Source organism: Glycine max, chromosome 19, assembly GCF_000004515.6.
Source record: "Glycine max cultivar Williams 82 chromosome 19, Glycine_max_v4.0, whole genome shotgun sequence".
Lineage (NCBI taxonomy): Eukaryota > Viridiplantae > Streptophyta > Magnoliopsida > Fabales > Fabaceae > Glycine > Glycine max.
The window spans coordinates 1,548,870-1,563,507 of NC_038255.2; the positions used below are offsets into that span (position 1 = coordinate 1,548,870).

Genomic DNA, 14,638 nt, shown 5'->3' on the forward strand with positions numbered 1-14,638 from the left:
TACTTCCGCCCTGTGTAATTTTTTTTAAATTTATGCGTTGCAGGGTTTTGTGTGTGTGTGTGTGTGTGTGTGAATGAACCACATGTAGATTGTTCAAATGCTTTTAATACGTCTTAGGTAATCATAGATAATTTGAGTCATTTGGTTGAATTGATGTTTTGTATGAAAATTAAAATGTTAGGGTTGCGTTGTAGGTATTCGCTACTTGAGATGATGTTTTGCAATGGGCTCGAACAGTTGCCCATGAAAATGGATTTGTTACAGTGATTATGAGGTCTGACACAGACACCGGTAGCAGAGGAAGAAGTTCATTTGTCTTAATTGGGTGTGAAAGAAGTGGTACGTACAAGTGTAGAAATAAAGAATTCGTTAGAAAAGACACCGGGAGTAGGAAATGTGGTTGTCCCTTCAGACTTCGTGGGAAACCAGTGCATGGAGGGGAAGGTTGGATGGTGAAGTTGATATGTGGGATTCATAATCATGAATTGACAAAGTCCTTAGTTGGACATCCATACGCCGGGCGATTAACTAAGGAAGAAAAGAAAATTATTGCTGATATGACAAAGTCGATGGTGAAACTGAAAAACATCTTGCTAACGTTGAAAGAACACAATGCCAACAGTTGCACCACGATAAAGCAAATTTACAATGCAAGAAGTGCATATCGTTCTTCAATAAGAGGAGCTGATACCGAAATGCAGCATCTGATGAAGCTTCTCGAACGTGATCAATACATTCATTGGCATAGATTGAAAGATGAAGTTGTGGTGCGTGATCTATTTTGGTGTCACCCAGATGGAGTAAAGTTATGCAATGCATGTCATCTGGTGTTTTTTATAGACAGTACCTGCAAAACAAACAGGTACAGACTCCCACTACTTGACTTTGTTGGAGTGACACCAACGGTGATCACATTCTCTGTTGGGTTTGTATATCTGGAGGCTGAGCGTGTTAATAATATTGTATGGGCTTTGGAACGATTTCGAGGCCTATTTTTAAGAAACGATCGCCTCCCTCTTGTTATTGTCACTGACAGAGACCTAGCACTGATGAATGCAGTGAAAGGTGCTAGTCTCACTGTGCCACCTCTCCACAAATACGGATATAAGTCCAGGATCGCCAGTAATAACTGAACAATCTATCAGTGGACTTAATCATGTGGCAGCCACCAGGCCTTCAATCTCATGCACTGGCCTCCCAATCAGTGTCACCTTCCTCCCATGTGACACTAACTTCAAATCAGGACGTTCCTGATTTGAAGTACAAATTATACAATTATTAAAAAAGATTAATCATAAACAAATAAATCAACAATGACAAATAATTAACAAATTAAAATACATGTCCACTCCAAACGGCATGTGCAACATGCTCGGCAAATTATGTGAGCACTGACGGGTCACGTGGACCACCAGCGAATCCCTCAGCAGCATCATCACCATCTGCCCCTCACCACTATCAGCACCCTGTGCGTCTGCACGCATCTCAGGTGCCTCCGTAGGCTGCTCAGGGACATCGTCAGTCATGTCAGCGACGTCCTCAGCCATATCACGTCCCTCCGTAGTCATCTGATGAACGCGTAGCCTACGGACTGAGGCAGTAGGCCTACGCCTCTCGGGAACATCGGCAGCATCCTCGTCAGCAGGTCTATCTCTGCCTACAACTCTACCTATGGCACGACCTAAACCTCGTGTTCTGGCCATGATCTGCAAATCATGTCGAACACGTATTTTTTTCGGTCAAAATATACACAATTTTCTTTATAAAAAAAACAACTTTATTTATAAACAAATATAACTAACTTAAATCAAATAATTTTCTTTATAAAAAAAAAAAGAAACTTCATTTCTAAAAAAAACACAACTACATTATTTAGTAAACATCCACAACTTAATTTAAAAAAAAAATAAACAACTTCATTTATAAAAAAAAACACAACTAATATAAAAATAATTCATTACTAAACATCCACAACTTAATTTAAAAAAAAAAACTTCATTTATAAAAAAGGACAACTAATGTAAAAACAAATTCATTAGTAGACATCCACAACTTAATTTAAATAACAATTTAAAAAACTTCATTTGTAAAAAAACACAACTAATGTAAACAAAATTATTTAGTAAACATCCACAATTTTTTTAGAAAATAAAATACTTCATTTATAATAAAAAAACTAATTAATTATAAAAAATTAGTATTTTTATAAAACTTCCAAAACACACAACTTTAATTATAAAAATAAACAACTTCATTTATAAAGAAAAAACACTAATTTAAAAAAATAAACAATAAACAAAAACAAACACAACTACTTTTATAAATAAAAAAATAAATAATTTACAAATTAATATTTAGTAAAAATACACAATTTAAATTATAAAAAAAAACATGACATCAAAAACCCAAACCTCATTTTTCATAAAATCTCAAAAACAAAATAACCAAAATAAATACAATAATTCATTTTAAAAAAACAAAACAATTTCTGTTAAAAAAAATTTAAAAAAAAAAAAACACTTTCCAGAAGAAGTGGTTCTTCCGGAAGAATCACTTCTTCCGGAAAGTTCTTTTGGAAAAGCGCGTCTTCCGGAATTCTTCCGGAAGAACCACTTCTTCCGGAAACTTTCCGGAAAAGGTTCTTCCAGAACTTCTGGAAGAACCCCTAACGGGTCTTCCAGAAGACTCCGTCGTCAGCCTTTTTCCCCATTTTTTTCGGCGTACTCTCGTCTTCTCCCCTCTCGTCTTCTACCCTAAGGTTACTATTCTAAGGTAACTATCCTAAGGTTCCATTGCTATGCTAACAATGCTGCATATTACAAAGCAAAGGGTAGGGAGACTAACCTGTTCGCGGAGAAGAAGAAGGAAACCTTGGGCGCGCCTCGCGGAGAAGAAGGTTCATGGAGAAGAGAAGAAGAAGCAGGTTTTCCGGGAGAGAAGGAGAAGCTGTTCGAACAAACAGTGTCTTCCGGGAGGTAATTCACGCTTTTTATAATTTTATCTTAAAGGGCAAAATGGTAGTTTCAATAAATTGCTGGGTGCACCTAGCATTTCTCTATTAGACGCCTTTGTTTACAATTCTTTTTTGAGTGTTGCTAGGTGCACCCAGCATTATTGCTGGTGCACCCAGCATTTTTTGAAAATGGTAAAATTGTCCTTGCTAATTTCTCCCCTTACGGATCAACTTGATCCATAAGGGATATTTCTGTCTTTTTGTGGTTAGTGTTGGGTGTACCAGCAATAATGCTGGGTGCACCTAGCAGCGGTCATTCTTTTTTCTCTTAACACTCCTTCCTTTTTTATCATAAATTAATTTTTGGAAAATGCAAAGTAGTAGAAAAAAATGCAAATAGTATCCACCTATTATTAATAGGCTATTGAGATTTTTCCGTAAAAAATAAAAAAAAATAAAATAGGCTATTGAGATTTCAACTTGTGGGTAACTTTGTTCATTTGGCTAAGAGATTGTTCCATGGGCGAAAATTTATTGCGATGCCTCAAAGGGTACTTTACTTGCTTAGGAGGTGGTACTGGTAATGTTACACTTTCAAGTTTCAACTTAAAAAAATTGGTAAAGTAATTATAAATCTGTAAAATAATCACCCCACTATTGTTCCCATACATGCATTTCTTTTTTTCGAATAGTAACCGTGAATATTCCCAACTCATTAGATGTGAAAATTTCATATGTAATGTATGATTATTGTTGGTCCAAAGAATTTAATCCTCAATTCTATGTTATTTAAATTTTTAATTTTAATTATTTATTGTCATTTTAATCTCCTAAAGTATATTAATATTATCTTCTAAAACATATTTTTTTGGACAAAAAGGAGTGACAAATGTAACAAATTGTCATCACTACATGATAACTCTTCAATTAACTTAATAATGAAAATATTTGTGAATTTTTTTGCATTTCAAAAGCCAAAAATTAAAAAATCACAACTAGATGACACACCATATGTAATAAAATCATGTATCTCATTACACTCCAACATGATATCGTAAGATACAACATTGGAAATAACTCAACATACAACAGTATGCATACATACATATAACTCTTAGAAAGGTATATGTATTTTAGATAAAATTGTAATTTTGGTTCTTCTAATTTTTTAAATCTATGATTTTGATTTTCTTGATTTTTAATTGTAACATTTGATTCTCAATTTTACAAGTTGGTGATTGTGGTCCATATGTTAGATTATTAATTAATAACTATAATTAGTAGAGTTATCAAGTTAATTATAAATTAATTAAAAATTATTAATTTTTAAAAAAATTAATCAAAGATTATTAGTTAATGGTTTGATTAAATTTTTTTAATAATTTTTTATAAAGGTCTTTCAATAATTTGATGTGATTTTATTGTTATAAGTGTATTCAATCACATACCAAATCTCATGACATTTGAATAAGAGATGTCTTATATTTTTATTATATTGATAGAAATTAAAGACATATATTAAAAAATTTATAATAATTTATGTATTTTGTTTAATCAATTAAACTAGAATGATGTCTTATATAAAAATAGATTTAAATTTCATACTTATTTAAAATTATTTTCCTTTTACGTTTACTCAAATAAGACAAAGGATATGTCTAAGCAACCTATCCTCTTTAGGTTTCTTTTCAAAAGTAACTAACACCTATAAGGGACCATTTTTTTGTTGAATTAAAAACATATCCATTGAAAGTTTGATCATATGAAAAACAATCACAATAGTCAACAATAAAAACATATCAAGCATTTTTATAAGGGAAAAAAAATCAAGCATAACGCCTTTTGTCTTATTTTTTACCCAAATATACTGTAAAACCAAACTCATCTATCTCTACATGGACACGAAGATAGTAAAAGAAAAAAAGAGAGTACAAATTACAGGAAACTCAGACCATGGCATTATGATATTTTCCTATGCCATCCATCCCCTGTGAGAATCATGAGTGACCCACTTGTTCATTTCAAAGCTACTCAGACCAAAGATTCTTACCTTATCATTTTCACACACCTCAAAGTAACAAACCCATCAACTTCTTTTTCTCAATGTTAGTTTTAATTTTCTCTCATATATATCATGAAAAACACACAAAAATCTTGTGATATAACAAAATGTGGCATAAGAAAACTAGGATCTGTACTATGAAATTAACTGCAAACATTGTAAAAAAAAAAAACTTATATACGTTTTTTTTTCTTCTAATTTAGCTTTTTTTTTCATTTTTGTCCTTGCAAATTATTATTTTTTGTTTTAGGTTATGTTCGATAAAATTAGTTGAAAAACTAATTAGAATATGAAAAAACTAATTTATTAAATTAGAAGTGTTCGATAAGACTAACTGTTGAAGTAACTAAAAAATATAAAATAACAGAAAAATAATAAAATCATGATTTATTTTTAAAAAAAGTAAAAAAAAATGAATAAATATATTGAAGATAAAAGTAAAAAAAAAAACATATAAAAATTTAAAAGCTAGAAGTTAATCTTTTAAAAAAGGCTACTTGAAGTAGTGTTTCAAAAAAGTTAAAAAAACTACTAAAAAGTTACTAAAAAGGTTTATTTGTCAAATAACCAATAAAAAAAAGTTAGAAGTTAACTGTAATGTCTTGCTGAACATAATCTTAGTCCTTACAAAATGTGTTTATTTTATTTTTTATTTTTAAAGTATTTTAGATAGCACTTTAAGCAATAAAAAAAATATTTTGAATATTAAAATGTTGAGCTAAACGAGTAGGGAGTACCTCATATATATCTTGGAGGGATTTCTTAACATGTGTCAGCCACACTAACTATTCAGCTACCTTTTCTAAGATGAGTGCTCTAGTTAAATTGAGCTATTTTTCAGCATCCATAGCTGCTTTGAATAAACAAAAGTCACCATTGTTTCCTGCCTTTGAATGATTTTTATTCATTTAGGTAACATAGTCATTCTTAATGAATCAATGAATAATACATAAATAATTCGGGTAAGAAAAATCCACAAGCAACGAATCCCAATACTTTTAATGAGAAATCCAATACATAAATACTAGACAATGTCATAAGAAAAAACTTATTAAGAAATCAAAAGTGAAATACAAAATTATTAATATACACACATACATACATACATACATACATACATACATACATATATATATATATATATATATATATATATATATATATATATATATATATATATATATATATATATATATCAACATACCCTGCCATAATTTTTAACGCAAGGTAATATTCAATAAAAAGTTTCTGTTATTGATTCTTCCTAAACCAACAGCAGCTAACTAGACCTAATAGACAGACATTTAAAGTTTGCTCCTTAATAGTTTATGTCAACTTTTAGCCAATTTATTCTAATAATTGTGAAGGAAAGCATGTGTAGTTCTTGCAAATTGTTGAGCCCACGTCAAAAAAAGATTACACTCTCCCCTGCATAGAGGTATTAAATCTGTACATATATCTAGTCTCTAAGAGACATGTTATACAATAGCATGGACAAAGCAAAACTCATCTTTGAAGTCTGTGAAAACTTAAACAAATGCTACAGCAAAGCACAAAAAAAGACAAGGAGCCGCAGATGCTACAATCTCTCATTCATGTCTTCATAACAACAATCTACAATAGTCCATTCTCACTCTTCACCAACCCAATGTAACTCCTCTTTGCTTGGACATTCTCTTACCTGCACCACTGCAAATGCAGTCCAAGAATAACTCAACCCTACCATCAAAGGAGCAGTTAAAAAAATTCCCTAAAAATTCGTCTTTGAATCAATCCAAGAATCCCTCGTGGTTCAGCTTAAAATCAGCAGCAGCAACTCGGCAATGAGTGTTCTATTGTGGTTGTGGCCTCAATTCCAATCTGTAGGCTTGTATTTCCATTGGAGATATGGCTACATTCCCCTCTTTTGCAAGATCTCCAAACTGCTCTGAGAATCCCATTACTTCAGGGTCTTCGTGCAAGAGATTAAGGGAAGTTGCTTTAGCCTTCGAGACTGTAAGTTCCTTGAACATGCTGAACAGATTCACGGTGTTGTCGGCCAGATTAGTGCATTGTGATCTTCCCTTCCGGCAGTACGAAGAATCCCAATGTCGCCTGTGCAAAATTAGCCCGAATCTAGGACCTTCAGGTGGTTGCTGCAAAAACTTTAAGGGCTTGGGAACCTTGAAGTTCACTATGTGCAAATCGCACGGTAAGGGGGTGGCAAGAGGAGAAAAGGATCTAGGCGGTGGCTTCACAGACATATCCTGCGGTTTCTTGGAAACAAATGCATGTATTGGATAGTTCAAGTGAGAACCAACTCGGTGAGATAAAAGAGAAGGGCTGTAAGGAAAAGGTGTGGGAACCAAATTTGATGTTGCAGAAACATTGGCTTCCATGGTTAGGTGGAAGACAACATTCATCACACGGTTATCCATCACTCCTTGTCCCAGACCACGACCGTCATCTCTTACCAACCGGCGGTCTAGCATTATCTCTAGCCATCCATTTTTAAGGCTAGCCACACCTAATGATTGCCGGGAATGGACAGAAAATCGCTGACCATTTGATCCTTGTATGAATGCTAGATAGGGCATGGGGTAGTAATTGCCTTGCAGAGGAATCTTATCGTAAGTTTCTCTTCGGCTCATCTGAAATCCATTTAAATCTGAGTAAAAAATCTTCTTGTTATCAATATCTGTTTTATATCTAACTATCAATTCCCTATCATTGAAATCACGGCCAAGAAGTTCAACATGATATTCCTTTTCAATGGCAAACCCTTGCACTGTACTCTCTCCACTATATATTCGGGTGCTATGAGAAATGGGGGATTTATCCCAAGCTGTCCTTGGATAAGAGTATACTTCCTGCATCAAAGGACCCTCTGACACCAACAACTGCCCACCTTCTTCAATAATGGGCTGGGCATCGCCGTGGGGCATGAACAAGTATGCCCCACCAGAACTAGAATACATACCAATTTCCTCATTTATAGTATTTGGGGAACTAGAGATAATCTTCTGCAACAAACCGTACTTTACATCAAAAGTTAGTTTTTGATGCTGATTCTCAATTTCAGTCACATCAGCCTCTACTTCCACACAAGAATAGGGTGTTGGACAAGCAACCGAGCTAGACTTAGAGAACATTTTCAACTTTGCAGGCCTGGCCTTTTCACACTCACCAAAGCTAGTGGAAATATAATAAGTTTCCAATCCCATTGCAGGAACAGAAACTTTCCAGTAAAGTCGATGCTTCCCAGTAAAGATCTTGCTACTATGATACTGCAACTCGGGCAAAATCTGGCTCTGAACGCAAGTCCAGTTAGAATCAACAACTGTAACATAAGGACTGTCAACAACAACCATTACAACTTCTTCTCTGGTTTGCTCCAAAGGATTAAAAAAGGCCACTGATTCGTAAGAACCCTCATGAACACTAATCACTTTATGCAATGGTTGGGCATCATATTTAGATCTCACTATTGCTGGCTCAAACTGGGCAGGACTGTGGTCTAGTTTATCATAGCGGATTCCAAGAAGTGCCTCAACTGCCTTGGACATAAAAATTTGCAAGTCCAGTAATGAAGTATGCATGCGCATTCCATAGTCCATAACCACATGATCTTTTGCAGTACCAGTCACCCCATCATGATGCTGAAAAAGAGCCAAGTTCCTTCTAGCAGCTGTCAACTTATAAGAAAACCCCATTGCGAACTTTTCACAATATGATCTCCGACAGGTGCCAAGTATTAGAGCTACCATCATTTCAGTGGCACGAAGTGTCTGTTCTAGTACCCTATCAACAGCCTTGAAGAAGGGTCGTGAAACATAATAACCACTCCAGTAGTCTTGTTGCCGATCAGCATAAGTAAAAAAGTCACCGGATAGAGAAGGAAAACCTTCAACTAGACCGGATCCTATTTCACCAGGAGATGAGTAATTTATTCTCTCTGCTTCCTCACGCAGGGTTACAAAGTAATCTTCCAAAGTACCAAACTTGGCCTCTGCATTCAAACTGGGGTTTGAATTGATATAATCAAACAGCATTTGGTAATTTCTGAATTGGGCTTCTGCTTCTTCGACATTAATATATCGAAAATCATCTCCAAGAGGAACAAGAAGAGTATTGGTTCGGTACAAAGTTGACTTTTTCTTGTACTGATCCAGTAATTTAAGAGCTCTTTCCTGAACATTTTCCTGAGTGGTCTCCACAGGATACTGCCCCCATGGGCATTGTTCATAAGCAAAACCCGACATGCGTGCAAAATCAAACTGACAACAAATAGCAGGCTCTGGGCCACATGTATGAGGTATATCATACGAATAAAAGGGCATCATATGGACAAATATATCAGTGGTTTCCTCTGCATCCCAGCTTTGACGCCATATGTATTCTAAATTTTTATGCCACGCAAGCTCCTTCTTCAGCTCGTAATGGGTCCTCTGAATAAGCATGTTGTCAAAACCCATGCGACGCAGAAGATATGCCATGGTAGACGAGTATCCAAATGGATCTATGGCCCAAGAATTTTTTGGAACAAACCCAATGGTGTCATTCAACCACATATTTCCTTCTGCTATCTGTTACATAAATGTCCAGAGATTAAGAACCATCACAAAATAATATACAAATCTCTGGAGTAGAAAGATCATAGTCTGATATGAACATAAAATCACAAGACATGGACAGGCTGAAACATGGAAACATAATTTGCTCTTCTAATGAATGAATACTGAGTGCACTACTGCATACTCAAACTTGAAAATGTGGTCCATTATTAAGAAAAGGTATGCTCTCTAAAAGTTTACATGACCAATATACACAGTACCCTTGCCTTTATGTATTGTTGAAACTTACTTTGTATTGTTGTTTGCAATTACATGATGTCTGCGATGCCAATTATAATAAACTTCGTACCCCATTGCCCAGAGGCTCTTCGCTATGCGAAGGTATGGGGGAGGGATATTGTACGCAGCCTTGCCCTTGCATATGCAAAGAGGCTGTTTCCGGATTCGAACCCATGACCAACAAGTCACCAAGGCACAACTTTACCGCTGCACCAGGGCTCGCCCTCAAATACAGGGAAGACAGAATATTGCAACAAAATATTTAAAAAGACACACATCTAAAACATACTTTTGCATCGATCTACTTATCACATTATAAAACCTGATTAAGTTATCTAAAAAGCCGAGCAAGATAATGGTTTTAAATTTTAATGATCACCAGCATTATTAGGTACATGATAATATGCATCCCTATGACTAACTATAAGTCCTAACTTTAAATACAAAACATGTATATTATCTGTATTTAGCATGCCTGAGTACTTATTAGCACATCCAGTCTTAAATACAATAACTAATCACCTTTAATACAAACATTCATATAATGAGCCATTTTTTCAGTAATATTACTGAATACATAGAAACGTATGGAACTGAAGCATTCACATCCATCAGTATGCCAGCCAAATACCATGCATAGTGCTACAATACACTACTTACATTCATATAATGAGCAATTTTTCAGTAATTTTACTGAATAGCTAAAAAAGCATGGAAGAAGTCACACCCATCAGCATGCCAGCCAAATACCATGCAATGTGATACAATACATAATTGGACTGCCCCTGTTTCTTACATAATGATCAACATCAACTAAAAAAAATTATAGCAACACAGCCAAGAAATAAATAATATATACAACTGCAAAAGTAGACAAAGCATTCAGCATACCTGTTCAATTATAGCAAAATAATGGGAATTGGCCTGCACAAATGAGAAAACAATTAAAAATCAAATTTCCAAAACCAAAGAGGACACCACTGATCAGCTTTATTCACAGGAAGGCTTTGATGAGATTCTAATTAGACATTATTATTCCATAGACATGTACATTACTAGAGCATGAACTTCATTAACAGGAGAGAAAACTTAAAGGTCCTTAAACTGACAAACTTAAGCAACAAAACAATTATGATGAAAAGCATCACAAAACCTACCTTCCACAAATTCTCATGTCATAATTACTTCAACAGGAATGAAGTATCTACATATATAAATGCTATTTGCAGTAAATAAGATAATTTTAAAAATACCAGTATCATGTTACCTCATCATTCATCACCCAGCCGCCTCCAACAATTTCTAGCTGTCCATTTTTTACCAAATTGATGAAGGATTCCTTCATCTCATCTGATGCATCCCTCCACCATCTTTCTAAGTACGACATCTCTTCCCATATGAACTTCCGTCGAGAATCCTACATAGCCAAATCATCCAGTCAATATCATAGATTCATGGCTCAAGTTGCTCTCAAAATGAAGATTAAAATAAAAAGAGCTACCTAGGGAACTGACAGGCTTATTAGCTCCATTTCACTGGGGCTTTTTAATCTCCTACACTACAACCTAACATGTAAACCTTATCAAATTAAGAAAACAATTTTAACATTTAATGTCCACCACTTTTGTTATCACAAGGACTGCCCAGCATGATCTGCAGCTTCAAAGCAGCAAAGTAACTACTTCAACGCAGCAACACAAATTTACTCAACCACTTCATTCAGCAGGGCTTCTGTTGACTAACTCACTCCTATCCTCTAATCCAACATTTAAACAACATTAATACTAATACCATTTTTGTCATCACATGCAGTGCTCCATCATCATTCATTTACAGCTTTAAAGCAAATTGTACCATTTAACCTTCCCCAATTTCACTCACATCATAAATCACCCACACACACCTCACATCACTCCAAATCCTTCAATAAAACAAACTAAAGCTATCCACACACACACCCCTCACATCACTTCTCATGAACCAAATAACAACCTTATTTAACCAACTGCAGTCATCTACGATTTAATGAAGGAATAAACAAGCAAAAAAAAAAGTTTAATAATCATGTTCTATCAATATTTTTTACAGATTTTACAATTTTATTCAATCACAAATTGTCAGGTATGGTAACTCTATTACCTTTTACACTAAAAGTCATACTTACAAGGATTTCTGATCAGTCGATAGTGTAAATTACACTAACAGTGCATAGAAATTAGACATTACTATAAAAGTCCACAAAAATTACATGATGCTGTAAAAGACCTTATACACCCCTGCCAATGTATATTATATTACTAGTATTATTCAAAAGAAGAAAACTCCAAAACCCATTAAAAGTGTAAAATAGTATATGCATTTCCAACTCTAAGGATTTTTGTTTTTACACTGTCATCTAGTCACAAGTCATCATCCTCCATGGCAAGTTTGTTACATAAACTACTTTAAAAATCATACTATCACGAATTTCAATGATTCAACAAATAAATAAATCTTTTTTACGGTGACAATATGCATAAAAATTAAACTCGTTAAATGTACAAAGTAGTAAAAAATTTAAAGAATTTTTATTTTTACACAGTAATCTAGTCACAAACAGACATCATGCATGATAAGTTTGTTACATTATCAACTTTAGAAGTCATTCCCATCACTTCCACAAGAGAAAAAGGGTTATACACTAATAGTGTAAAAACTTTTACACGATCATCTAATCACAATCCAAAGTAATTCAAAGATTTGTAATTAGATGACACTATAAAAACTGTTTTATACTATCAATGCATAAATATTAAACTCAAACTTTTTTTAACACTAAAAATCAAACTCTAAAAAGTAATACTAAGGATGAGATATTTCACTTGACCTTGGATAGTGTTTGCACAATGGTATCAAGTATATGCCTCGATTGTCTATCATAGTACTCGTCCACAGTGAGCTTCCATCCAGGATCGTTATGCGAGTGCGGCACCACGAACACCTTCAGCTTCTCCGAGTCCCACTCGTTTCCCCTGTACGTCACACTCCACCCTTGCTTCCACGCGCCGCCGTCGACGTCCAAAAACTCAATCTTGTCGTACAGCGCCTTGGTGGTGACGTCCACGGCGGCGCCGGCGAGGGTGCTGAGATTGGCTCCGGTAGGAAGGGGCTTTCGTATGACGGTTTTGCGGGAGCGTGAGGGGCGCGTGGTGGCGCGAAAGCGCGTGGAGAGTGGCTTGGGGACGCCGGATCGGAGGAGGATGAGGAGGAAGAGGGAGAGGGAGAGGACGAGGCCAATGGCGAAGAAGTTGGAGAAGATGAAGTCTTTCACCAACGCGCGTTTTCTTCCCTTTCTGGGTGCTTTTGATTTGTGTGGGTTTGAGGATGGGAGGATCGAGGAGGACCAGGATGTTCCGCGGCGAGAGGAGGAGAAGGGCATGTTTGGTTTGGGTGAATTCAGAAAAAAAACGAGGTTTTGGTCTTTGGTTGGGGGATCTGTTGTTATGTTACGCGATTTGAAGAAGGGTTTGGGAATGAATTTTCAAGTGGGATCGTGGGAGGTTTCGACCTGGGAGAGTGTTTTTCTGTGTTGTGTTTGTGTTGCTGTTGTTGTGTCGAGTGAAGCATCTGGTGTGTGTGTGTCTGTGTTGAGGGTGTGTGTTTGTGTCTGTGTTGAGGGAAATTGGAAATTGGAAATTGGAAATTGGAAATTGGTTTGGATATTTTGTTGGGTACTTTGGAATTGTCAAATGTGTTTTTGGAAACTGGCAAGTGTTCTGCACAAAGACTCTGAGAAATCCGGCAAATTGAAAATAATATTAAGTAAATTTTTAGGGTCCAACTAACCAGTGGCTGCTGTCCTAGAAAATTGATTAAGAAATTAAAATATATATATTTCAGTGTGTAAAAAAAAATTATTCCTCTTTTATTGTAAGAAGAAAATGTGAGTTTTATTCCTTTTTTTTATATACATGTATGATTTTGTATGAAAAATATGTTGAAATCGTACCTTAGTCAATCTAAACCAAAGTTAGTAAAATGAACTATATGTATTGAAGACCTTATTATCGTTGAGTGCCAAACACGCTCATCAAGGAGTTGAAATTAACGTGACAAGTGTCCTTAACGTATTTTTGGGGCACAAGTTAAATAATTATGCTATAAATTATTACATAAAAAAATCAGTCACCTTATTTGTACTGTAGTATTTGGTAAGATATAAATGGCTGTGAAAGTGAGAAGAGAGAGCGGAAATAGAGTGGAAGTTTGGGGTTGTTTGCTTGGAATGAAATACAAAGAAAGATCTCGGGAAAAAAATAATAAGAATAGAAATAAAAAATTGAATAAGTTTCATGTGAAAAAAATAAAGTACACACAAGAAAAAAAAAAAGTTAAATTATATGTACGTGAATTGTGAAAACTTTTCACAAAACTTTAAATACATACAATAAAAATTAAGTTAAAACATATAATGGATAATGTAATAAAAATTAACTATTCAACCTAAAGTTACATTTAGTCTCTTCACTAGAAAGGTTTTCACCAGCCAACAAAGATTACAACAAGTATTTTTGTATCCTCTTCAGGCCTTTATAACCATGTAATAAATGATCAAGATTACTTAATTCTGTTGTGCAAAAAAAAAAAAAAATACTTTACTCTGTATTGTTTTTCACTAAGCTTCTTTAGCCTTTCACAAGGTTCTTTTAAAAGAAGATAACGTACAAAGGAAAGGAGGTAAGACAAGATTAGAGTCGGTTTTGAAATGAGTGATTGAAGGCAAAAAGGACAAAAGGAAGAAAAAACAATGAA

General features: G+C 34.8%; 1 protein-coding gene across 1 annotated transcript; it reads right to left on the minus strand.

Moving 5' to 3' along the window:
- Positions 1–6,399: 6,399 nt before the first annotated feature.
- LOC100806647 (alpha-mannosidase 2) lies at positions 6,400–13,618 on the minus strand. The gene is made up of 4 exons (XM_003554813.5): positions 12,714–13,618; positions 11,115–11,264; positions 10,739–10,771; positions 6,400–9,580 (listed from the first exon to the last, which is right to left on the minus strand). The coding sequence occupies exons 1-4, from the start codon at positions 13,263–13,265 to the stop codon at positions 6,848–6,850; spliced, it is 3,468 nt and encodes a 1,155-aa protein (XP_003554861.1). The 5' UTR covers positions 13,266–13,618; the 3' UTR covers positions 6,400–6,847.
- Positions 13,619–14,638: the final 1,020 nt, after the last annotated feature.